This window comes from Anopheles marshallii, chromosome 2, assembly GCF_943734725.1.
Source record: "Anopheles marshallii chromosome 2, idAnoMarsDA_429_01, whole genome shotgun sequence".
Classification (NCBI taxonomy): Eukaryota; Metazoa; Arthropoda; class Insecta; order Diptera; family Culicidae; genus Anopheles; species Anopheles marshallii.
The window spans coordinates 31539293-31566051 of NC_071326.1; the positions used below are offsets into that span (position 1 = coordinate 31539293).

General features: G+C 45.7%; 3 protein-coding genes across 3 annotated transcripts in view; 1 reads left to right on the plus strand and 2 right to left on the minus strand.

Annotated features, from left to right (window-relative positions):
* LOC128717856 (neuropeptide SIFamide receptor-like) overlaps positions 1 to 11293 on the plus strand; it is a 34698-nt gene extending 23405 nt beyond the window's left edge. The window contains exons 2-8 of the mRNA XM_053811529.1: positions 1780 to 2220; positions 5224 to 5405; positions 7331 to 7475; positions 7625 to 7736; positions 10442 to 10642; positions 10722 to 10833; positions 10953 to 11293. Of these exons, the coding sequence (XP_053667504.1) occupies positions 1780 to 2220; positions 5224 to 5405; positions 7331 to 7475; positions 7625 to 7736; positions 10442 to 10642; positions 10722 to 10833; positions 10953 to 11293 (1534 nt within the window). The remainder of the gene's footprint in view (positions 1 to 1779; positions 2221 to 5223; positions 5406 to 7330; positions 7476 to 7624; positions 7737 to 10441; positions 10643 to 10721; positions 10834 to 10952) is intronic.
* A 772-nt stretch (positions 11294 to 12065) lies between these two features.
* On the minus strand, positions 12066 to 13035 carry LOC128709664 (eukaryotic translation initiation factor 6). The gene is made up of 2 exons (XM_053804670.1): positions 12929 to 13035; positions 12066 to 12690 (listed from the first exon to the last, which is right to left on the minus strand). The coding sequence occupies exons 1-2, from the start codon at positions 13033 to 13035 to the stop codon at positions 12066 to 12068; spliced, it is 732 nt and encodes a 243-aa protein (XP_053660645.1).
* Positions 13036 to 14563: 1528 nt separating this feature from the next.
* Positions 14564 to 23498, minus strand: LOC128710009 (laminin subunit beta-1). Its single transcript, XM_053805048.1, has 15 exons — positions 23438 to 23498; positions 23311 to 23361; positions 21422 to 21680; positions 19957 to 20636; positions 19200 to 19885; positions 19108 to 19128; positions 18437 to 19043; positions 17107 to 18071; positions 16935 to 17031; positions 15888 to 16864; positions 15467 to 15819; positions 15256 to 15397; positions 15001 to 15189; positions 14779 to 14923; positions 14564 to 14700 (listed from the first exon to the last, which is right to left on the minus strand). The coding sequence occupies exons 1-15, from the start codon at positions 23496 to 23498 to the stop codon at positions 14564 to 14566; spliced, it is 5370 nt and encodes a 1789-aa protein (XP_053661023.1).
* Positions 23499 to 26759: the final 3261 nt, after the last annotated feature.

The following is a 26759-nucleotide window of genomic DNA, read 5'->3' on the forward strand; positions in this document are numbered from 1 at the left end:
CAAGCGGTGGTAAAGGCAGCATAAAAGTTGGACAATAAAACGCAGAATCAAAAGTAACGTTCCCAGTAACGTGAGCGTTTGTGGAAAAGCGATAATTTTTTCGGCCGTTTTTACATTTGTTTCTTTACCCAGGCAGGCGGCTAAGATTAATTGTACTTGCTGGTTCACCGGCGAAAAATGCGGCTGCCTGATGGACGTACGGTCAACCGTGTGTTTGGCCTAACGACCAATGAATACGGTTTGTTATCGTAGCCTTTTATACGGCACCTTTCTATACACTCCAGAAGCCGATTGTCCGGACACTGGGTACAAAGTGTCACTTTGGGGTCGGCCACTCTCGGCACCGCTTGCATCAAAGATAACGCGTCCGGACTCCATGGTAACGGGCGGGGTTTGCTTCCAGTTCCGCCATGCATGGGATTTGATCGGAGCACTCAAAGCCGTCCACCGACGCACTATTATTACCAGTGACATAATGAGGGTTGAGTTTGTTAAGTCCACCCGGAACGTTCTTCCCCTTTTCTGTTAAGTTTTTTGCACATTTGTTTGTTTCGCTTTGCCCTAGAAGCACAACCAAGCGGTTGGAAATTATGTCGTCACACATACATGCGCAAGATTTCTCACACTTTCTTTGCTGCGGAGCCATCCCCGTGCTCGAGTTCGTACGATACGGAGGTCAAAGATTTCAAGGTTCCCAATCATTCGTCCGGAACGCCCTAATCTCCAACATGGCCGGGCCCGAAAATAGCCATTCACTAACATCACTCCATTCCATCTGCACTAGTCCACGCGCGTTAGACGTTTCCCATCAACCTCGGGAAGATAAACAATGCTACAACAGCCGTGTTCCCAACGTCCCCCTAACCGGTCGGCCATTTTGGACCCGGAAAACAAGAGAAAAAAAAAACGCTTTCGCTTTTCTCCATTTTTCGATGGTTTGCATCATTCGCTACGGGGTTTTCTTTTCGCCTTTCGTTTGCCATTCCGACGGGCAGGAAAAACGCTTCTGACTTTAAGGGATGGTTTGGGGTTTTTTTTTTTGCTTACCACCCCTTGGTCGTTCGGCGACAGAACAAATCGTATTCCATTACATGGCGGGCGCATAATTTGACCGTTATGGTCACTTCGGTTTGGCACGGCAGCAAGCAAACCTCGCAAAGGATAACGATAATGATTTCCGTGGTTGATTTGCCACCGTGAATTTTGGAACTGTTACCGCCTACGAATATTTCTGCGCACGTATCGACGAGCGCAATCAACTGCGGAGATCAATTTGTTGTTGTGTTTCCCTTTTCGCATCCGATCCCCATTTGGGGACCATTACGGGAAATTGAATCGTACCAAGAACAAGTAAATGTATTAAAGATGTGTAAAGCAGCTAATTTGGGACAGGGTATTCCAGCTCCTTTGGGATGTTGTATTTACTTGTCTCCTGGTTTCATCCGAAGCTGCGAAAATACTGTTTGTGCATTATTAAACACTTATTCGGTCAATATCACCGTCTCTTAATCTACACACGAGCCATCTAATCTACCCCCAACATTATTCCTATGGAAGGAAAAACAAAAAAAAAACTGTCTGCCTTTTGCAATTTCTTCTTACGTTTGGCAAAAATAACAAAAAAAAGTTGGTTATTATACGAAAAACCACAAAAAAATGTTGCAGCATCAGCCGCCAGCTAGGCTGGCAATGTTTGGCAGTAACGCCACAAAACCACCGAGGGACCGATTTTTCTTCCTTTTCCTTTAATGCATCAACGTTCGTTTCGTTCCGTTGCAGGTTCTCTTTCGGTCGGATGGTTTCATTACTTCATAAATCAATTCCCGATGGCACCGACCGGACGTTGAGCGTGCCGAACGACCAACACACGCTGGCCACGATGGTGTCCACGGAAGCCGCTTCTGCCCGGCCGGCTACGGTCACCATGGAAACGCTCGCAGAACGCTGCCTCGGCTGTACGATTAGCTACGGCGTGCGACCAACTCACGACGAACGCAACCAGCAGGCCAGCTTCAGCACGACAATGATGCCGATGGTTACGGCACGGACCAACTGGACCTGGAGCTTTTCGGACGGGCTGGCGGCGGCGGCCGGACAGCAGCATCCGAACCTTACCGCACCGCTGTACGACACACTCGACGCACCGGACGATTACCCCCAGTACGAGATTGATCCGGCCTATCAGCTACGCTACAGCATCCTCGGTACCGTGCTGCTGACGTGAGTAATGAAAAACTTTCACCACACTTGTCACTTTGCGCGTACGGGCCGACGACTTCGAATTGATAATTGACTTTGAGAATTGATTAATTGACATCCACCGGGGCACACACTTCACGAAGCGATCGGCCGCCCGTTCTGTCCACCCACGCGATCAAATATTTGCCTGTTTGGTGGGGCCGGTAAAAAAAAAAATCCGTAAATTGTTTGCCATTCCTTCCGTTCCACTGCATTATTCACTACGCTCCCACGTGCAAACTCATCCTTCATACTGCGCTGTTCGAGGATGCTACGTGATGCGACGGCTGCTCATGTATAAATCAGTCTACGCAATACGTTGCCATGGGTACGGAAATGAATAGCTCAGCGCAGGAAACTTAAAAGATCACAACGGCGGGAAAAGTGAAACGACCGCACGGTGGTACCACAGAGGTTTATTTTTTGGAAAATATCTTCGAATTTCTGTGCTACTCTGATAAATGTGCTGAGTATTGCTAAAAAAAATATCATAAAGTTCAATGCAACACTTGAATTTATGTCCTCTATGCTTCACAAATCTCAGGGAAGTATTTAGATAATTACAAAATACGACGTTAGTCCAAATGGTCGCTTCGCAGTCTTGGCCTACAACATGGGTCTTCTAAAGCGCCCACGAACGAACGCCTTTGTCTGCCAATCCATCACTTCATGTTATTTTTGGCCTCCTCTATCCATGTGGACCACCTCCAAGGAATTTTCCGGGCTGGATCGTCCGGTGTCAATCGCATGACATGACCAGTGTTGGGTCGTAAATGAAAGAGCTACTTTTCGCTCCGCTCATCTAACTAAGCAAGTTCAGTGCTTAAAATCAGGTAGCTCTCGACTGTGCGAACTTCGTTCGGCGTTGAGCGAAATAAATGTAGTTATTCCTCCTCAAATCGCACTCCTCCTTGCAATTTCACTGATTGCACGCAATAAGTTTTTTCTAGCGCTAATTACATAGTAGTCAGCGCGCTCTTTGGAGCGCAATTCGCACAGTGAAGAGCTTCCTCACGCTCACCGCTCACCAAGGTGTAGGAGAGCGGTTCGCTCCGCTCATTGAAAAGAACTACTTGATTCATCACTAGATGAGACCAGTCCACCGGAGTCTGGCGAGACTAGTAAGTCGTACAGCTCGTAGATCTCGTAATTGTAGCGGCTCTTCCATGGACCTTCCAGACATACGGGACCAAAACTCTTCTGATCATCTTTCTCCCGAACACGGCCTCATATGGGCTAAAGAGCTTACGATATTCACAAGGCATTTCATCCTAGCCGTTTGCTTTACTCCGTGCTTACTCGGTTAATGTACCCTCTTCAGGATTAAGATAAATCAGAACTTAACTGAAGTTTGAAAAAACAGATTTTTTGGTAGGTTGCTTTCAAAGAATTAAATGTTTTATATATTTTATTTATATATCTACTATATTGTTTGGTTGTAAACAATCAATATTTGATTGGTACATTTTTTTTATTTTTTATTCTTAACAGCCTAGCATTATAACTTCGTCAAATAATTGTGATGAATCGTTGAATTACCCTTAACTCAGTCCAACAGTCGCGATGATTCGTTGATGAACTTCCGTCGAGTATAACTAACTTTACAATACCATGACTTTTCTTTACCTTAAATGTCCGCCCTCCGTCCCAATGTGGGACGCGGACAATCCTACGGGATTTCTTTTTTGCGAAATGGCTCCCGGGTGATTTCCTCAACACGTCCGGAAATTTGAGAAACGCAACACAACGTTCCGAAACATGGGAGAAAAAAGTACAGGCAAAGGAAAGGTGAAGGAAACGCACACAATTCTTCATCATCGTTTACCATCACTTTCAGCGACAAACCATTTAAATGTATCTTTTTTTCTCTCTCTCTCTCCCTTTCCTACTTTTGAACTCCATTGTTCGCCTAAAGTAAGAATATGTAAAAAGGAAAGGAAGGGAACATTTTTGATAAATCATAACACATTGCTCGTTGCGGATGGGAGCTTTTTTCCTTTATTTTTCCGCGGGAAGCGCTCTTAAACATCAAGTGCTTTATCGAGTAGAGAAGGAAATGAAATGGGCGTAATGTGGCTGACGCCTGTCAAAAAACATCGACCGGAACGTTGTACGAACGGTCGAACGGTGAAGTATCATCACATTTGCCCCCGCACGGAACATGTTCCGCGCCGAAAAATGGTGAAAGCCATATCAAAGCCATACTACACACGCACTTGTCTGGCTGTGGCACACGGATGACAATGCGGAACACTCTCGTTGCCATGGGACGAGTGTTTCCTGCTTCCGAGCCGGATTAGCGGAAGCACATACGGAACAAGCGAATCATCATAGCTTGCTCAATGCTTCACCACATTAAACTGTCTCTTAATCTTAATCTTTGTTAGCTACCCTTTAGGACGCACATTGATTGATTGAAAGAATGGCCAGTCTGTGAAATACTGGTGAAGCTCTAGCTTTTATTATTTTGCTCCTAGTTTTATAGCGCTCCTAACCCCCGCATGATGCTCCATCATATGAATTAGTAAAAAAAAATCTACAGTAAAAAAAATCCTGCACCAAACTTCCCTTCCTAAACGTCACCCGCAACAGATTGCAACCCTCTGAATGATACACTTAACGTCATAAATATAGCCCAACCCGGGGGATCATCGTTCGCCAAAGGTCCTTTGCGTTACGAAAATAGCGCTAAACCTCGCCGAGACCTAAGCGAATCCTGACCTGATTCTACGCCAATTATCGCACTTCCGGCGACGAGACGGATGATGAGCCACTAAGCGGGATTAACGTTCACCCAATTCTTCATCCTTGGGGAAAATTTATTACATGTCATTTTTCCGCCCAATTCTGCCCGCGTCCTCTTCCACGGTAATGGCCCAAACGCTACAGTAAAAAAAAAAACACACACACACACACACACAAGCGTGTAGTAACGTATCCATCACTACTACTACTGTTCTGCATTTTCGCACGGTTTCGTTCCAGCGTGGCGTACGCGCTCGTGTTTATCGTCGGCCTGCTCGGGAACATCTCGGTCGTGATCGTCGTGAAGAAAAGCACCATGATGCGATCGCCCACCAATCGGTTCATCGTCAATCTCGCGTACGCTGATTTATTGGTCAATTTTCTCTGCCTGCCGTTCACGCTGATCGGGAACCTCTACCCAGGTAAGTAACGCCAAACTGTGCCAGCTAAAGTACAGCAGTAGACATTGCTTTAGGATCGAACGGTACGGCCGGAATGGGAAGGTTACGACCTCGCCAAACGTCCATTACAGCAGCAAAGCAGATGCTCCTCGAATGACCATCATAGAACAAGGTGTTTTCCACCTGTCGTCCACTGTTTTGCACGTTGTTGTGGTTAAAGTTGCACAATTTATTGACTTTTAAATTGACTGCTGACAGGGGCGTCTGCCGGAACGCGGTCTGGCACAGGAGGCTCACCCCGGGGCGAAGAAAAATTGAGGCCAAACCTAAAAAAAAAAAAAACACAACAGGAAACAAACTGGATTGATTTATATCGCTCACAAGAAGGATGTCGCATCGTCAGACGTTGTACGGTACTCATACTCACTCTGTGGCATCCCGAAACCACTTCTAAGCACCACGCCCAGAGGTGCTGAAAATAGAACTGATCGCTGTTGCACAAAGCATAAAGTATAATTACGAAACATATAAACATAAATAACCTTCCGGCAGTATATATTGCACTGCCATCCATCTTGCCGAACGAGACAGAAATGGAGGCGCTTCAGAGTGTGGCCACGCTGCAGCTTTAAAGCAACGATGCTGTGTACAAATCTTAACCACCACCCGACCCCGTTGCGCGTTTTTTTTTTGCGCCATTGTTTTGCTACGCCCGAATTTGCATCTAATGAATAATTCTATGGACAGCTTCACCCAAACGGTTCTTTATCCCCCATGTAGCGTTTATTTTTTTGTTATTCACAAGCACACACCCCATCATCCGAAGGTACTTTTTTTCTTCCCCGTACAGAGCTTTTGGACGAAAGAAGTAAATTAAACTAGCGATAAATAGTTCATATTTATTGAGCGCTGTACGGAATCAATTGTTGTGACCGATAGCAATGGCGTAAAGCATGCGTTTATCGACGATAATTCAGTTAGCATCGTCAGTTGTCTCAGCAACCAATCATTTCGAAAAGCTCCACTCAGGGTTGTCAAACTCCTGTACGGTTTGGTATGGTTTTTGGTTTAAATTTACAAGACTTTTTTTAAACACACAATGTATAAAATCCTGTCACTTTCTAAAAGTCAATCTGATTGTAGAATTGCTTCAGCAAAATTCTTGCATATCCGGTTGCTGTGACACCTCTGTTCCAAAGTGTCAAAGTTAAACCCATCGTACGGATGTATATCCTTTACAACACCACACCGCCACAAACGATTCAAGTATCGCTTTGATGTTAGTGCCTTAACTTTCTCCTTCCGATAGTCGGCAATGATTCCACCACAAGCGTTTCACCAAACAATCCTGCCCTCATCCGATAACGTAAAAGTGTAATAGAGGTGCTTCCAATTTTTCAAACACTTTTCTCTACTTTCGTTCCTTGCTGCATCATCTCAAGCTGCTCTGCCGGTATCATTTGCCGGCCAAACTTTTCCCAAAGCGCTCCCACCGTACCACCAGACCACGTGTTTAGCCACCTCTTGGTGGATTCTCCTTTGTTCAGTGTAACCGGGCGGGGAAACAGACGGACGGAGTTTCATCAACGCACTCGTTGGTGGATAATGTGTGTGTGTGTGTGTGCGGAGAAAACTTATTTGTCCCTCTTGGGGTAACGCTACTGCAGCAGCAGTTACATGCTGCTGACAACAACAAACCGGCACAGAAAAATGTGCCATAAGCCCTTGGTGTTTTCTTTTTTCCTTTCTTGTCTCTCTGATGTAACGTAACATCATACATTACACCCGTTCGGTAATGTAATTTTCGTCAAAAAAAAAAATACGGGAGAAGGCAAATATATTCTTTACACCATCCTCGTGCACACATTCCCATCTTATCGTACTGCTCTCTTCTCTTTCTCTGTCGCCTTTATCGCCGCCCACCACCACCACCACCGCGGCCGAAGCCTGGATATTGGGGGTGTTCTTCTGCAAGGGTGTTTCCTATCTGCAAGGTGTTTCCGTTTCCGCTTCCGTCAACACGCTGATGGCGATCTCCATCGAACGTTGCTTCGCGATATCATTTCCCATTTCGGGCACCATTACGACCAGGTAAATAATAACAACCAACGGCACAGCAGGAAAGAAAAAAACAGACCTGCACCATTTTGTTCTCACACCCGACCCTGCCTTTCGCACACTGAAATGGTTCTTCCGAGGGTTTCGGTTTTGCACCCTTGTTCCTTCTTTTTTTCCCACAGACAGTACCGGTTGATTGTGACCATCATCTGGTTTATAGCGCTCAGCATTAACCTGCCCTGGCTGTTCGTCTTTACGCTACGTCCCATCGGCATACCCGGTAGTATAGCGCAGGTGAGTGTTAACATTCGGCGGAGTTTCTAAACTTCAAGGTTACGCTTTAATGCCGCGTCCCCTTTTCATGGCCACTTGCACACTTGAAAGGGCCATTATAGCCAAACCAGCCGGCTGCCAGATACGCTTTGCCGTGTCACGCGTTCGTCGGTCACGTTGTGCTTCAACCGGGAACAGCACGTCAGTACTGCCCCTGGAGCAGTTATGGAGCACACTTTCTCACTGTACATAACGCATAAGGTGCGGAATACGTTTCAAAAATGTTTCCCCTTTTGCTGTGGTGTTGTTTTTGGAGCTTGAGAAGATTAATCAAATAGCCCTCGTAAAATACACACTGAAGCTGCCACCCCTGCAACAGGGTTTTAATCCTTACACCGGTCCATGCTGTAGACGGATGATTCTCTTTACCAACGACCGGATTCGCCGTTCCCTTTATACACCCACGGGACAGATGGGGGTTTGCCCACAACCTTCCATCGGAAGGGCGAGAAGGGCGAAAACGGCACTTGCACATTACATTACCCTTCACGATTTAGAACTAACTTAAACCGGACCTGAGGATATATGATAATTTTTATTAATAGTTGCCATGCACCCCTACCGCGCTCTGGTGGCTAATGTGCGAGTGAATATAATGGGAAAAATTGATTACACTCAAGCTGAAACACATTTATTATTAACTTCATAATAAGGCTTTATGCCCGCTGCTTTGTTCGCAAATGTGTAGATTAATGTTTTTCATGGAGGTGGTACATGGTTGTGTCGAACGTTTAGCAAATCTTCATACAAGCGTACTGAGCAGCGTACAGAGAAGCTCGACCTTAAGGGGCCCCAACTGGAGCTCGAAGACTTGTTACCTGAACATATTAAAGATATTAAAATGGCTAAGATCGATGAACTTTTAGGGACTTCTACATCAACCACAACAATGTAGTTGGCAAACAAACGTGGGATCAAGATGACTTTAGCTTAACTAATATTCGTTAGTACAGGCAAGCGAAAAGATGGGAGCGAACGTTTGAAAGTGATCACGCAGGATCCACGAAGTGAAGAACTGCTCTTGAGTAGTGTTGAGCTTAATGTATCTTTAGACAAAGGCCATTCATATGACTCTCAAGTGAGGAGGCTTTCAACACAGGAATCAACTCCCAAAGGATTCATGAATCGTCTGAGCAGTGGCGGATGAAGTCCCTGGAGGTCTTAAGCGAAACGACAGTTTTGGCAATTGAACACTAGGGGTAAGCACGATGGAGGTCGTAAATGTTGCATGACTCAATTCTCTTTGAGGATTCATGAATCTTGGATGATTTATGCGTCATTAACGATTCATGAGTCTTTGAGAATTCATGAGTCTTGGATGATTGGAATCTTGAATCTTTTAAATAGAGATTCAGATTAATAAATTCCTTTGAAAGATTGATTAAGATTTATGAATCAGAATCAGATTCATCCAACACCAAGTCTTGGGCCCACCTATTCGCCAGCTTGTGGTTGATGGAGTAGCTTTCGTTTCCTGAATATCGATCACTTTGATACAAAGATTCAGTTTCCTATCAATTAAAAACATCCTGCTTGAGCAATTCCTGAAAGTGAAAAATCCTTGAGCAATTAATTCATAATAGAAATGATGTTTTCCCTTCGTTTCTTGCATGAGCCTAAAGGTCTAATTGATTATCCTTGAAATACGCTGTGCTCTTGCCTTTAAGCCGAAAAGTGATTATTATCCTCGAAAGATGGATATCGAAATTTGTAAGCCTTAAAGAAAGGAAATGGTTTCAGAATATCAAAGAATTTGTGGCAAATTCTACAACCTACTTTGCTTGTTACAGCCATTCTGTCGTGCACAGACAGCAATTTAGTAACGTTATCCATTAATTTCCTATCAGCCATTGCGAAACCCTTCCAACGTCGTAGAAGTTGGAACAAGTTACACTTCGTAAGGCACTTCAAGTCCGCCGAATATAGCCGATCTTGACATTAACAACATTTTCTTCTTGCTGGAGAACGGCCAGAGTGTCGAAAGTGTCAGTTATGGTCGGCCGCATCTGATTGCTACCCAGACGGAGCAGGTTGAAGGTTTTAGCGAAAAGAAATTTGTCCTGCTTATTAAAGATAAGGGTTTGCCGAAGACCGCCAACTCTCCCATTTCGTGCTCAGATGCAGAAAATACAACTTTTTTTCTATGAAACCTCAAAAGCACTCAACTCGAATATATTAAAGACCAAAGAAAGATTGGCGGTCGATTGTTGAGGTCACGGAAAAGATTATGACTGATAGCAAAACATCAATTTCTTTAGTCTAGCCTTTGCTAAAATCCATACCAGTTGGCGTAGGAGTGCTCGGTAAGGCATCGGTGAATTTTCCTGAAGGCTCAATAAACGTTGCATTCAAGGAAATTCGGCATCATATAAGTATCGGTTACAGCTTTTTGCGATCATCAACATTTTATACTGCATTCGTTATACAAAAATCTAATCCATGTCTAATACGACAAAACCCATATTTTGAGTAACAAGCAAGAGATAAATTAAAAATAAATCCCTAAACCAGCAGGATTTTCTCAGCTAATGAGCTCCGAAATCCGATTCTTCTTTAGATTATCACCTTCAACGTTGCAAAATCGCCATTTGTGAATGTTTCGCACACTACTGTAAACACAAACACATTACCCACGTTTGTTTTACCGTCCCCTTGTACGCGCACAGATCTGCACCGAGCTGTGGCCAACACCGGCATCGGAGAGTTGGTACTTTCTGTTCGCCAACCTGTTCTTCTGCTACCTGGGCCCACTGATTGTGATATCCATCTGCTATGTCATCATCTGGAAAAATGTGGCCTACCGGAATTTGCCCCGCGAGATGATAATAAACCGCAAAAATGAAGTCTTCAATCGCAGCAAGGTGAAGGTACGTATTATGCACCGCACAGTGGCGTGGGCAGAAAAAACATAATTAACTGTGCCGTCATCGTCTTTTCCCACCGCAGGTCATTAAGATGGTTTTCGTTGTGATCATCACCTTCGCCATCTCGTGGTTGCCTCTGTACGCAATCTTTTGTTTCGTTAAATTTGCCGGCGATTTGGTTTACGATGAAGCGGGTAAGCGATGGAAAGAAAACCTTTTCCGATTCCTTTGCAGCAAAATTTGCCAGCAGTAAGGTTAACTAATTGATTGTGTGGTTTTTTTTTTGTTCTTCACTCCGGTTGCAAAAACATAGTCCAATCGTTCATTTTAACTATTCTTCCGGTGGCCCAGTGGCTAGGTGCATCCAACTCCTGCATCAATCCGATTCTGTACGCGTTTATGAATCGTAAATTTAGGGCCGGCTTCAAGAAGCTGTTTCACAGCTGCTGCACAGCGGACGAGGACGATTGGGATCTCCCGACCACGGTTGGCCGGCTGGAGGAGAAAGACCTGTACCTACGGCGGGTGCGATCGTTCAACAATGGGAAGCAGCATCAAACGCTACTGCACTACAGCCGAGAGCACTGTTCAACGCTTCGTGTGCCATTGGCAAGCCCAGCAATCAGTGTCCCAAATGGTGGAACACGAAATTAAAGCGCGAAGAAATGCGCCCACCACAACCGAGCACAGGATTTGAGAGATTCTATTTCGCCGGATTACAAGACGCGTCTAAATTTTTTTTTCCATAAAAAAAACTAAAAAACATGTCGAACATAAAACTTGCGTAAAACGTACATAAGCATAAAATAATAAATTTACCAGTAAATGCGCGCTAGGCGCGATGTTGTTGGGGACACATTATTCTAATAATGCAGAACATTCGGTCGGGAACCAGAAAATGCGCTAAATATTTATGCTCACTTTTAAAGTTGGGTCACGTATCAGATGTATTTTCATATAACTAATTGTTCGGTATAAACATGATTTTCAAAATAAAAAAAGTATATACTAATTGTTTTGTAAACCCAACTTTCGTTCGAGGTAGTGTCCGAAAGATAAATTATGGAGGTGATCATATGCTACAATAATCAGAACATTTACGGTAAGAAGGAAATTGTTATGACGTTAACAATACAGTTATATTGTATCTCGGAACCATACACCACGGGCTTAGGTTTGTACAATCTTTTACATCAATTTCGTTCGAAACGTTAGAATGTTTGCCCCTTCCATTAACGAGCAGTCGGTTCTTATTCCCGGACAACGATCGATTTACGCAAACAACACTCACAGTAATCGAATATTTGCTGTTATCTTCGAAACACATCCAGTCTGAGTCCGTTTTACGACATGCTGTAAAAAATAAAAGAGTAAGTAAAATTAGATACCTATCCTGCACACTAGCAAACAGGATAATCGGGAATGCTTACGCTTCGATCAGAGATGCTCGGAGGTTGCTAGTGACATTAGATGGTTGTGCTTCGTTCAGCTTGAATACGCTTTCCACCACGGACAGCTCTGTCGAGGTTGTGCTGGTGCCGCAGAATGCACACCAATCGTTTACTACCATGCCCGCCGCCATCACCTCACAACCTCGGTTCACTGTTCCGGCTACGAGTGGAATTTGTAGAAGTGAAGCCAATTCGTCCAACTCCTGGCTCGTTGTCTTCGGATGTACGAGTCCGCCCTGATTGCTCAACACGCAATATGCACCAACGAGTACATTGTTCGCTACCGTCTGACGATACACTTCAACGCCCAGTGTATCGACAATGATCTCTTCCGTTTCACGATCGAGGTCGGGATGCACCAAAGCGACGTAATCGTTACATGCAATCACATTTCCCAGCGCCGATAATCGCTCCTCGACGCGATGAATTTTCACTGCATCCGGCAAGGAATTTCGCAAGTGTTGCAGTTCCACATCGGTCGTACTGTTGGGGACGATTAAACCATTCTTGTTGCCCACCGACAGACGGCCAATTATTCTACATCCGGCAATGCTAGTGTGTACCACTGGAATTACATCCGCTAGCTCCGATTCAAACACGCTGGAAGTAAAGGATGACAAAGAACATGTTGTAACAAAAGGGTTGTTTACATAAACACGTGCCTCTGTACATAACCTCCAAAACAAATGTGCATCAGAAATTCTAGAACAAATAAAGTACGAAGGAACATTCTATGCGCATCTGATTCGCTTGCAGATACCTAATAGTTTAGTTCAGTTAATACTAAACTCACAAGCTGTTTGAATCGAAAAATTGTATTTAATTATCGATAATTTACCTATAGAACGCTTCTGAACCGCCGATTGCAACCAGACAGTATGAGTTGGTAAGTTTGCTGAACACACCGATATCGTCATTATTCTCAAACTCAGCACGCAAAGCCATGATCACTGTTGGTGTAAATGATTTCTTTTTGATTATGAAAAATAATTCGTAAGTAATTGCTACACTTTTAAGCCAAAAACTAAAACTTGCACTGATTCACCAACTCTACGCCGGAGCGTGCAACGCTTTCAATGTTTACAACACTTTTGACAGTTGACATGAGCACAAGTCGAACCCGAGATTAATATACATCACGTTGCGAGAAACGTCATATTGAGAATAATGTTTGAAAATTCCCAGAATTTCGGTTTGATCACTTTTAATAACTTTATACTCTCGTGTATTTTTTGTCAAGCCACCACTGTTGATCAAAGCAAAGGTTTAAACTAGCAATTTTGTTTTTTTTATCATAAATTATGTGAAATAAATTTAAAACAACCCAAAACTGGTGTGAAGAACTGATTTCTAAGCATACCACAGTTGAGCTAATTGCCCCAGTTTATGCGTGTAAAATAAACATTCCTCAAAACTCAAATCGCATTGTTTGTGAAACCGTCGCTGTTTGTATTCATTATTCTGTGGATATTTCCGCAAACACATAATCCCGGAGGCAATTTCTACGGAAGAAAAACGTAAGTATACCTTGAGATATTCCACTACGAACCAAAGCAAACCCAAACCAACGATATAGAACATTGAAGATATTTATTATTTACGACGAGCAGACTTGCGTATGTATGTATTTAGTTAATATTGTTTTTGCTTAAAATCAGTGTTAAAACGAGCATTTTAGTATGCTGCAATTTATGGCGTTTTACGATAGGTACAATCTTCCACATCTATTTGCTTTGCCCATTGCATTGCCACCTTCATAATCTAGTTTGTGTTCCGTATGTACTATCATGTATTGCTATTTTGTGAGGCTTCTTGCTTTCGAGCGTTCGACGTTTCATCATGGCTTTACCGGATTTATTGTGTGCACATATGAGTATGATACTAACTACAGTACTAAACTGTAGAACCAGAAAACTTTTCTTAGCAATCAAAACTATGGATAGAATTACTTTAGAAAGAAAAACATTAAATGCACTGGATGAGTTACAACGGTTTACAAAGCTATGGCGACACCCATCATCTTACGGCTAAAACATTCCTTATCAATCTTATACTATTCTTCGCTAGCTGTTAGTGACGAATTCAAACAAAAAAAAATCTAATACGGGGGGTTGGAAATCAAAAGTTGTTAAAACAGCAGAAAACGAACACCTTGTGAAAATGATTAATTTTCGCCACCGTTACCATCATAATAGACCGTAATAGTATCGGACAAAGACATCCACTACTCATACATTCGTTCTGCTTTTTTTGGCACAAAGATTATTTTAATTTTTCTGTCGCAAGACACTTGTATGAAACCGAATTAAAAGAAAAGTGTATTGAACGTACACGATCGCGTATGTCTAGTATAAAACGGGTCGTTAAAGAAAAGCTCTCGCTATAATCTTCCCCTGTGAACACAATAGTAATTGCTTAGTTTCCCTGGCTTGGCGAATGCACCGAAAGCCCTGGCTGACGAATGTCCAACGAATTAAGTGCACTGACGGTAGCGCTCGGCGTTGGTTTGGATCGTCTGCAGATAGTAAGTGATCTTTCCGGCAAGATCGTTCAGCTCACCTTCGAGATTCTGGATATCCTTTTCGTTGGATTTGTAGATATCGTCCATACCTGTGCAGAGTAGCGTAAAAGGTACCAATTTCTGTTATAGTAATTGTTGCCCACTCAATTCTCTACTCCGTAACTTACTTTGTAAAGCCGAAAGCTGCGTGGTCGTATCCACGGTGATCTTGGAGGCACGATTCAGTAAATTTTGTGCACGCTCTCGGGCACTTTCCGAACGACGTGCCTGTGTTGAGAGCGATTCGTTTGCGGTCTTAAAGTCGTTTTTAAGCTAGAAAAAAGGATGATACGACGAGCGCATTATAACACAATTCAATCACAATTGTCCGCGATCCTGTCGATAGATACCTGTGTTGCTCGTTCGTGCGCATTGTTGGCCGAGTCCTTCACATCTTCCGCCTGTTTGTTGATGTCCTTAGCGTCAAGCTCGTTGCGAATGTTATCCTTCTGCAGTTGTTCAAGCCGTGACTGCAACGCCACAACAGCGTTGGCCGTCGAGTTGGCGCGCTTCTGGGCGTCTTCCGTTTCCTTGTCAATCTGTAATCAAATACGAACGCTTATTGAACTTTTTGTTCTCCGGGTTCCGGGTTCCATGGTAAGTACCTCCTCCAGATCGATCTTAGCCGAAGCAATGTCCCCATTCGCCTGCTTGATAGATTGACGTGCCTTTTTCTGCGCATCATCCGCATCGTCCAGAGCTTTAGTTATGTTCAGCACACCGGCTAGTACCTTTTCTGCGCGTTCCCTGCAATAAATAATACACGAAACATCAGCACCGATTCTAGCATTGCTTCATAACATGAAATGTACATACTTTTTCTCTTGCGCATCTGTTTTGAGCATTTCCACGCGCCGCAAATCGTTCTCGGTGTTGCGAATGATCGATTCCACGTTAACGAGATGGGAAACCGCGTCCTGGATTTTCTGGGCCAGATCATCTATCTGATCCGGATCCAGCTGCAGTGTGTAGCTCATGACTTGGTCGATAAGCTCACGCATTTCACCCGGCGAAGCCGTCGTATTATCGATCATGTCCGACAGTTGACCAACAAGGGCATTAGCGTGATCGATATGACGTTTCGTTTCTTCGAGATGAGCTTGCGTTTCGTCGTGCGTTCGCTTTGCCTTCTTGTACGATTCTGAAGCATTTGCCTTCGCTTGTGACATCTAAAAGACAAAGAAAAGTGTTACAGATTAGCTCTCGTGATCACCTATCACACCTGTCGTGACATTACCGATCGTAGAATATCGTCCGCGAGTTCCTCCTTCTCCTTGATATTTTGCTCCGTCTTCTTGGCAAAGTCTAGCGCTTTCTCCGACAATGTCAACGCACCATTCTCACATCGAAGTCCTCCACAACCGTTCTTACAGCCCGCCCCACCACAGAACTCATCGCACGGGTCGCCATGTCGATCGCATATGCGCTGATTCAAATCCGGCATGTTGCCGTTAAGATCGTTCAGTTCTTCCTGATACTTCAAGAAAGCGGCTTCGTTGTTTTCGTGGTTCCTTACTACGTCAACCTGGTTCTTGTTGATAAGATGTTCCGCACGCCGGCAATAATTCTCCGCCCGGCCGTTGATCGCGGTGATGTTCATGTTCGTTTCACCCAGCATACTGACGCGGTACCAAGCGTCGCGGGTAAGATTCAACGCACCCTCTATGTTGCCCTCCTGCAGCCTTGTTGCATTATCCTTCAGATATTTGGTCATCTGCTTCACATCGTCCGCCCGCCGTCCAAGGTTCACAATCTCAATGTTGGCGAGCTTTATGTTCGAGTCCGTCTCTTGCAGTTTGCGTTCCGATTCCTCCAGATTGCGCAACGATTCCTGCAGATGGCTGCGAATACGCTCAATCTCCGCACCGATCGATTCGATTTCCCGATCGGATATGGTGTTGTTCAGCAGTCCCTCGATTTGGGCGATCTTCTTCGACATCGAATCAAACTCCTTCTTGTACGCACCAGTCGCACCAAGCTTCTTGATCGTTTTCGCTTCCTCGATCGTGCGATCCGTTTCGTTCCGTAACCCATCCAGTATCATGTCCCAATTGTCGAAGCACTCGCCGCAAGGTTCACAGTACGGTGCCTGACCCAGGTAGCCCCGATCGCACTGGTCACACTTGTATCCTCCAATGCCGGACTTGCAGGCACACTTACCGGTGGTGCGATCACATTGTTGCGTTGCCGAACCATAAGCGTTACATTCACAAGCTACAGCCAGAAAACAATTAAATTCAACATGTGTTAGTATGGCGCAAATAAAGAGTAAAGCAATACATACGTTTGCATTCTACGTTTGGATCGCCCCAGAAGTAAGCCTCGCACTGATTGCACTGACGTCCACCGAATCCAGATTTGCACGAACACTGCCCATCGTACTGCGAGTTCAAACATACATCGTAATTATTTTCAGATCCTTCAACCTTCAACCCCCCCCCCCCCCAAAAACCTACCGGATTACATTGCTCGCTGAGCGCACCGACCGGATCACAATCGCACGCCTCGCATCCTTCTCCGCTAGCGATCTTCCAGTGATTTTCAATACACTCGTCACAGTACTGTCCTTTCACGTTGCGCAAACACGGACACTGTCCCGTGTAACGATTGCAGTGCTGTATCGTTTGGTTCGTGCCGAGCAAGTTGCAATCGCAATCCCGACAGTCCTGCCGCAACGCATCACCGTAAAAACCATCCCGACAGTACTCGCAATGGTCACCCTCGGTGTTGTACAAACACTGCAAACATTTGCCCGATTTCGCATCGCAATTACCAGGACGCTTCGGATCCACATTGTTGCTGCAGTTGCACGATTGACATTGGCCGCCCGGTTTTTCCGGATTGCCATAGTAGTTGTCCGCGCAAACATCGCACCGCGCACCGGTATATCCTTCCTCGCACGAGCAAATCACATCGTTCGTCGATGGGTGCAGGTAACATTCGTTTGCGTACGAATGACCGGATGCAACCGTGTCCGGACAGCGGCACGGTCGGCAACCGATCGACGAGCCAAGCAACGGATTGCCGTAATACCCGTCGATACAGCGATCGCACTTCCAGCCCTGCGTAAAGTCCTGACAGTGAACGCACTCGCCGGTCTTCGAGTTGCACGTCGGCGTGTGGCCATTACACTCGCAGATCTGACAGTTGGGGAAGTTCCAGAAGCCGGGTTGACACTGGTCACACTCGCGGCCGTACGTGTTGGGATGACAGTTACACTGGCCAGTGATCAAATCGCAATCGTTGTCCTTCGATCCGATGCTGTTACAGTCGCAGGCCTTGCAACCCTCCGGTCCGAACCCGTACGTACCCGGGGCACACCGGTCACACTGCCGCCCAACGACGTTTGTCTTGCACGTACAGAACCCGCCCGATTCAGCGCACTTTTTGCTCTTCGAACCGGTCGGATTACACTCGCAAGCTGGAAGGACAAGCATAAGCAGGTGTGAGCACAACTTACACACATGAAACCATCAATCGGCAGCGATTCTAACAAGGTTCCAGCTCCACATCTCCGGGACTAATATCTTGAGCAGTGCAGAAATCGAACCTAACTAGTAAAACTGTATTTAGCAAAAATATCAAAATCCACGACTTTGAGTGAAACATCTTTGCGGTTTCAATGTTAACAAATGTTGATGGAACTTGCCAGTGATAAACAGTCAATGCCGTCCACAAATCTAATGAAACGCCCTGATAAGATACCACCAATACGTTGGACGTTGGTTACGCATGCTGCTTGCCGATTAGACCACCACACACTAGCAATTAGCTTCGGACACTTACGCGTAGCACCATTGTTGATGTAGACGCTGATGGTTTTCAACAGGTCCTTGCACTCTTCCGGTGCGTTGACGATGTAGTTCACATCATAGTACGTGTGGTTACATCCCAAATTAACGTACTCTCGGTGGCGCACTTCCGCCTGGTGCGTACCCTGCAGAATCGGTGTAATTTCGATGCGCGGTATCAACACGATGGAATCGATCAAGATTTGCGCGGTCGGATTGTCGTCGTACGGTGCGTGACGTTGGAAGGACACGATAAACTTGTACGTTTTGCCACTCTCCAGACAGATGTCGTGCAGCGCTATGGCGCTCGTTTCGTACTCCGACAGCGTTGTGGTGATGTCCCGTTCGTAGCTCGGGTGTGAGTTTGCGCACGGTCCTTCGGGGTTGTACACATCCGGCCGGATCACGGTCATGCGCACGTTCTCCCAGTCACCCTTCATCTGTGGCTGGTAGCGTACCATCACGTCGTAGTTCATCGTCTTCGGTATATCGTCCACGGTGAACCGCAGTACGGTACCCTCCGATGCGCGAATGAAACCTGGCCCCGTGAAATCTGCGTCACGATCGTTTGCACGTTCGCGCACGACAACGGAACAGTTTTGCTGCCAATGGAAGTGAGAAAGTTTGTAAGAAATGTGCAATTCTACCGAAGGACCCCTAACTTACCCCTCCACCGGATTCACAGAACTGGCAGGAAAGGAAAAGGATAAAATTATTAATATGCTACCATTGTTTGTCCACAGCGCTGCCCCACTCACCGTCGAAGGTATCTCCGCCTCTAGGATACGGTGCAGCGTCGGAATGAAGTAGTGCTGCTTCGGTTCACTACAATCCCGTCCCTGCATGTGTGGTCTACAACGGCACTGGCCCGTAATCACGTCACAGCTATTATCCAGCGAACCGCCCGGATGGCAATTGCACGGTGTACATCCCTCCAAGCTGTCCGACAATCCGTACGTTTCCGGCATGCACTGGTTACAGTCACGCCCGGTCACCAGCCGCTTGCAGATACATTCGCCGGTGTAAACGTTGCAGCCTGAGTTATTTACCGTACCGAGCGTGTTGCACGTACACGGCTGGCAACCTTCCGGATTATGCTCGTCGAAGTTCCAGAACCCTTCCCGGCAATGGTCGCACCGACGTCCGTTCACATTACGCTTACAGTGGCAAGCACCGGCCACGATGCCATTCTCCTCGTCGGCAATCGAGTCACAGATGCCATCGTCCAGCGCACCACGCGGATCGCAATCGCACGGTTTGCACACGTACGGGCTCTGGATGTCTTCGTTCGGATCGCGATAGAAGAACGGTGAGCATTCCTCGCAGTGGTAGCCTTGCGTATTGTGCTGGCAGTTATCGCACACACCGCCACTAACACGTCCCGAGTGTTCGTACACGGCCTGATCGAAGTGGCAGCTGGTCGCATGGTTGTTACAGTTACACTCTATCGGAAAAAAATGAAAGAGACCGATCAAACACAATACCCTAGCCGTGTGAACGGTGCAGTGCGCTTACTTTTACAAGCGTTGGTCTGTTTGCCAAGTGCCGGCTTCCATGGTAGATCATTGAAGAAGTCCTCACATTCCTCACAGTTCAGACCCTTGGTGTTGTGCGTACATTCGCACCGTCCGTGCACCATGTCCACCGTGTTCCGCACTCCCTCGAGCGGTAAACAGCGCGAGGCATGACCGTAGCACGAGCAGGAACCACGCACAATCATGTTCGATATAGCGTAGTAGTACTTCTCCTGTATCTCGTCCCGATCGTCCAGCAGATTGTCACCGAGCGAATGGAGCTTGGTGAAGTTCACACGCAGGTTCGTCATCTTCAGCATGTTTTGCACATGTTCGGCGTACGGGTTCTCGATGTTCATGTTCGGTGGCAGCACACGATAGATCACCTCACCGTTCTTCGACGGCTCTACCCCCGAGTACCGATGGTCGCAGACCACATCCGTAATATTCCGTGCAACTAGCGGGGCGTGCGGGAACGACTCCCGGCAGCTGTGGGCAAAGTACTTGTACACGTGCCAGGTTTTGCCGAAATCGTACGATCGCTCGATCAGCATCGCTGCCGGACGGAACGTCGCAAACACGATGATCAGATGGGTGAAGTGAAATTCCGCCTCGAGGTCCAGCTGTATGGTGACATTTTCACGCCCGTTCTCCGACTGCCACCAGGTTTGTTCGACGGTTCTGGAAGACGAGAGATATTAAAACGCTTGTGAGTTGGGCTGTTTGGTCGAAAAGAATTGCAAGATCAGCGGCTCCTGATGGGAGAATAAAATGAACAGGGTTTCCTGCTATTATTCCTGCTACTATCCCGGAAATGGTAGATAAATAACTTGCACCCATCTCCTGACATCATCGTCTACAAACGATCTGTTAATGTAATAATGTTCCGTACGAGCGGATGATGTCACGACCGAAAACACGAACTCCGTAACTATTCGTGAATGATCTACCCGTGACCGACAAACAAAAGCGAATCGATCACGTACGGTACCAGACCAGCAGCAGATGTGCTGATCCGTCGTCGCGCTTGGTTGTTTCATATTTTTTTTCTTCTTTTGGCCGTCGCTAAGTATTGACAACTTCTTCTGCCATCGCTTCTGCTGCTGGTGAAGTCAATGGTGGACCGATCGTAAGCGGACGGATGTGAACCGGGTGTTTGTATGCAGAACATTTATTTGCGCACCATGTTTGCATTTGTGGGCAGTGTTTGTTTATACCCGCCCGAAACCGTGGCTGTGTGAAACGGAAAAAAACACACTGAATACATTCTATCTTATCTGGGTAAGGTGCACGTATGCTGCAACGGCATAATGCTTTGCTGCAAATAGCAAACGTCATTCATCTTTAAAAGCAATAGAAGCGAAGCGAAACTCTCGCACGGAATGATGTAATGCCCTTTAAAGCCTATTGAACATTGCCCAAAGTGTCCCCCCCCCCCTCCCCTCCCCCCTCCGCACGATACCTACCCCGGTTGCATTTTGTAGATGATCTGCCCGATCCGATGGTTCCGCATCGGATCGCTCTCGGTTTCGCGGCGCGTATCGCAGAGGAAGCATTTCTTCTCCTCCAGATGGGACACGATGCAGTAACGTTCCGGCTGTACCGTACCGCAGGTAGATGACGCTTCCAGTCGGTTCTCGCGTCCGATCAGCAGATTGCCCGTAGCCGGATAGCAAGAGCTCTGCTCGCACGGATGGACGCGGTGAATCGGCGGTCTGCTCGCTACTGTTGATCGGCGTTATCGATGTTCCAGGGTGCGAAACGATAAGCGAGTGTGGGAAGGATACGATATGTATTAGTATGGTTTGTGGAATAGACCGGTACGGTTAAATTTAGAAAACCCGTTCCGAAGGGAAAACCATTCAACCAGACCCAAGCGGACATGATGGACGGGGATTGCACATGGTTTTTTTGTGGATAGCGCAAGAAGCGGAAGAAATGGGTAACGTACACTACGGAACCGGGGATGCACGGAAATCTGGAAGCACGTTCTGTAAACAACGCTCATACGCGCTGCGATCGTGGAGGAATTATACTTCATACCCAGAAGGCAGAATCATGGACGGACGGAGGCACGGAGGAATCATATTAGCAGTGGTACCACATCACCAAGGTTAAAACCGCGGGGAACCTTTACTGCGAGGACCCATGTTTCACGTACAGTGACCGAAGCGAACTACGAAAACTAATGACATCTCCCATGGCGAGAGTTGCCAATTGAGAGTTAGCCAAAATTGCTACCAGTGTAAAGACCGGCAGCAGATATACCCGTAAGATTTTGACTGGATTAGTTGATACGATTCGTACTGGAGTTAGAGGAGATGGCTGTGAAACGATGACGGCCATCGTCACGGTACATGGTGCTGTGTTTACTCCGCATCTGAGGAGGGTTTAACAATGCGTCTTGGGTACACTATGATGTAATGTGCGCGAGATACAACGTTTTGAACCGCGGCGGCGACCATCGCATTGGCGGCAGACACAGACACCAACCAGGGAAGAGACCTCTGTACCCTGGGATGAGGAGATAACGAGTAGTTTTATCGGTGGAGAATGCATATTCCAGGTCTTATTGCTGGAGATAGCTGGGGTGTTTTGGGGAAGGAAGCTGGTACCGATATGATGCGTTAATTAGATAACCTCCTGCACGTTGGGGCTGCTGCCACGGGCCATGAATACGCCGCCGCTGGTAGTCGGTACCGTACTGCTGAGATTCATGCATCTGACGGCGCTGGTGATGATAATTCCTGTAGGAAACCTGCTCCAATGCTAGATCAACCGACCCTACCGGTGCCAAGCTGCCCGGTGGATAGAAAATGGAGTTGTACTTGTTGTAGTTGATGTGATTGTTAATCATGCCAGTGTAGTGAAGGTTCGGGAACGGATCGCCCGGTAACGGTTCATCGTCATCCGTGAACTCCATCGATTCGCCCTCATCGATCGGTTGCTGATCACCGCGCAGCACAATCGGAACGGTGGTTGTGGCAAAGTTGCCGCTAGGTACCGCAGCTACTACCGAAGGAACTGCGCCCACATATCGTCAGCGCCAAATGGAAACAACCAACAAGGAAGGTGTTGAATATGAGTGAGATGTTAATTACATGCATGATCGTGAACAATACGCTTTTTACGCATGGAAGTGTGCGATGGATTGCAGTAGAACGAAATCATGTTTAGCTGGTTAGACACACACACACACATATATTAAGGCACACAACTGATACTGATAATGGAAGAATATTTTTGGACGATTTCCTTAGAAGAGAGAACTGACTCCTGTCTTTTGCATTGAAATCGCAACTGAAAATCAGCTCGGAAGAGAAACGCATTTAAACATCTAGCAAAACATACTTACATCGATTACTGCCATATGGTCGACGTTGTGCATTGCTACTTAAGATAAGACCTGGGGAAAAATGTACGAGAAACAAAACTGGTTACCAGAAACACTTGAAGAACGTCGCACCGCTTCGCATACTTACTATGGAAAATAAATAAATTAATAACTACGTGTGCTATACATGCCGCTCCTATTTTGGCCATCGCTGCCGCGGCCAGCTAGACATGGGTAGGACGTTAATATAACGTCCCTAATCTGCGAATGAAAAAAAAAAACCAACAGAAAAATCGTTAGAATTAATTCACCGCTCTGATCGACCGGATTCGGTTTGTGAACTTTGTGAACGAATCCCGGTTGGTAAATCGTCCCCAAGCAGCAGCCTCTCTGGGGCGCACTGCAACACCCTTGTAGCGATAGTGAACCCGCGTGTTCGTATCCGGTGATAAGGAAAGCCTGTTGTTCTGATGCCTGTTGGTTGTGATAGAACAATTTCTTTAGGGTTTTTTTTTGTTTGTTTCGCTGTTGGTGATACAAGAAATACGCTCGACGCTAGAGCACGTCAGATTTCGTTCAGTTCCCGCCGCGAGACGGCGATAATGGCAGGCACTACGCGCGGCTAACGTCAGAAACTGTCGTGAGGAACTAATTCCGGCAAATGCTTGTGCTTATGGGGTGGTTTTTTTTGTTCTTCTTTACATTCAACTGTTGGGGTGTTTGTGAATATTTGTTCGTTTGTTTCTTGCGTAGTATAGTACGTTGAACTGGCGCTGAAGCTACAAGCTGCGCGGAAGATAAATAGCTATGTTTGCTGACTTGAGTTTTATCGAAGTGGTCGAGAAAAAGGGGCCAAATGGTTTCTTTTAATGTTTCGTTTGAGCTTGGCCGCCTTGAGAAGCAGGAAAATTGCATGTCTTTCTGGTCGCTAACGATTATAAATTCAATAATATTTCTATTTGGTTTCTGGCTACGGGTAAAAATATTATAAAGTAAGGTACAGATTAGTGCTGTACTTAATGAATCTTTCGCGAAACGTCATTCATATGAATCTTCAATGAGGATTCAATTCAAATCAGGAGTTGACTCTCAAACGGTTCCCTTGGCGCCATGGTAATATTTGGTAACTGATGAACGAGAGTGAGAGGAGTTTTAGACGACTAATGAATCTTGAAAACAGATTCAGATTCACTCATTCGGTTCGAAGATTCATGAATCTATATCAGATTCACCCAACACTAGTACAGATTTTGGATACACTTCTGTTCTTTAAATGGTTCTAGTTTCCGACCAACATTATTCTAATAGCTACCTATCTGTGACCTGAATTACCTGCAATAGCCCAGACCTCCGTCCTACTTATGAAGTATTTAATTCATTCATGTAATATTCATAATAAACTTTTAAGAAGCTGGAACTATATAGCACTTTTATAGTTCCAGTACTCACATACGCCTCTGATACATGGACTTTGTCCAAAACTGACGAAACCCTCTTAGCCGCGTTGATCTCAGATGCTCAGAAGCATTTTTTGAAGCCCCGTATGTGTCGAAGGACAATAAAGGAGCCGCTACAATGACAAACTCTATGTATTGTACGGCTAAATTACTGTCGTACAGCGGATTAGACTCGCCAAACTCTGGTGGGCTGTTCACTTCATGAGAATGACACCGGACGACCCAGTCCGTAAAGTCCTTTTAGGTCGTCCACATGGACAGAGGAGGCGTGTTAGGCTCAAATTGAGAGGGAGTGATGGCGTTGATGTGTCCGCCATCAGAAAAGGATTCCCTGACGACGAACGACTCGATCGATCGTGAGCAATGTAGAAGATTCCTGCAGCAGGCCATGATCGCGAAGCGATTGTAGCGCCTGATGTATGTAAGTAAGTTACTAAGGCCTGATAAGTAAGTAAGGTACAAGTAGTTAAATAGTACCGCACCTGATAAGTAAGTAAGTTCCTATTTGAACTTCGTGTTCCAAAACATCGGAGGTATATTTTAAGCTGCAAAACTTGCATCAGTAGAATAGCTCTAATTAGACGCTCGAATTAGTAAAACCCGAAACGCGTAATAACTTGCGAACTCCGAGAGTATTCCGAGAGTGCATCCACATCAGAGTCGTGACTGACATCATTTTTTCGCAAATATAGGCTATACAACTTCTAGTCGTCTTCACAACTAATACTCACTCCACTGTACTAATACTTTAACCCTGCCTAACAAGTGCACTGGAATTGAAAGCGCTCAAAAGAAGTTAAAGTTTTGTTGGTATTTAGATCAATTTTCATTCATTAGCACAACTGTGAATGAATTGTGCGAACATTGCACAGTTGTCTTAATGTTCACCGTACAAAACGTGGTATATTCTGAGGCGAGAATTACAGATATAGATGAACGATAAGGATGGTGCAATAATTTCTATCGAACAGTAAACCTTTCAGGCAGCCCTCTCAGAAGCGATTCTCCAGCGGAAACGGCGAAATGGCGCAAATGTGTCAAACGAAACGACAGCACTGCAAATCTTTTGCATCGCTTGCATTTTTAATGAGCTCCTCCGTACGGGTTCCATTCCGTACCCGGTCAGCAAGAATGTATGCCACAATCAGGCAGAACTTCCGGCAGATTTGTTTCGTCAATTGGTGAACAGTTGTACCAAAGCTTAATATCAATTAAACCACGCGAAGATCATTACTTGAGATGGGATGAGACCATTTGTTTTAGAGCTGCCTCAAGGTCAAACTCCGTTTGCCAGATGATGGAAAGCACTGTTCTTACATGTGAATTTGTTGCACAAAACGTTAGCCATCAATTCGTCCGAAACCTAGCACGTGCTCTACATTGGACAGCATGATTTCGCACATTTCTGCACGAGAACACTCACCCGTCGGATAGGAAACGGGAAGGAAAAGGCAAGAATTCTTGCAAGAAACGAAGGGAAAAACCTTTTCTGCCCGAAATGGACAAAAGAAACAAGTTCCACGGACAGAAAGAACCGCTACAGAGCGACAACCAGTCCGTAAAAGGGCAGAGGCTGATGTGTTTAACTGTGTGTCTTTCAACGAGCCTTACGATGCCACCTACAATAACTGAACGTGAAGGAAGCACTTACTGTTCAACATGCAATGGTATGCCAGCTACTCATAAGCGGCAGTGACTACTAACGCCAGCCAAATGCAGGAGGAACACTGTTGTCGATGCGGCACAAAATTGGTCACGAGCACTTCACCGTAGCTTTGCCGCAAAAGTGTACAGCTTTTTTTTTGTTTTGAACTCCAAGTAGCAGCACCGAACAATCAATACCAAAATTGCACTTCACTTAAACACACTTGCTGACACCGGTTTGCTGCTGGTAAAAGGTAACACAACAAAAAAAAATACATCATTAATACACCACGTTAATAAACACTGAATGAATTTCCACTTAGTTTTGGCCACAATTTCCCCCAACATCTTCAAACAAACACACATTCC

Excerpts from the sequence above, each read along its gene's own strand:
- LOC128709664 (XM_053804670.1), bottom strand. The coding sequence starts at position 13,035 with ATGGCTTTGCGTGCTGAGTTTGAGAATAATGACGATATCGGTGTGTTC. Across the intron at positions 12,691-12,928 it reads GGTTCAGAAGCGTTCTATAG|CGTGTTTGAATCGGAGCTAG; the intron begins GTAAATTATCGA and ends CTTTACTTCCAG.
- LOC128710009 (XM_053805048.1), bottom strand. The coding sequence starts at position 23,498 with ATGGCCAAAATAGGAGCGGCATGTATAGCACACGTAGTTATTAATTTA. Across the intron at positions 18,072-18,436 it reads CATCAACAATGGTGCTACGC|CTTGCGAGTGTAATCCGACC; the intron begins GTAAGTGTCCGA and ends TTGTCCTTCCAG. Across the intron at positions 14,701-14,778 it reads GCAGCTTTCGGCTTTACAAA|GTATGGACGATATCTACAAA; the intron begins GTAAGTTACGGA and ends TACTCTGCACAG.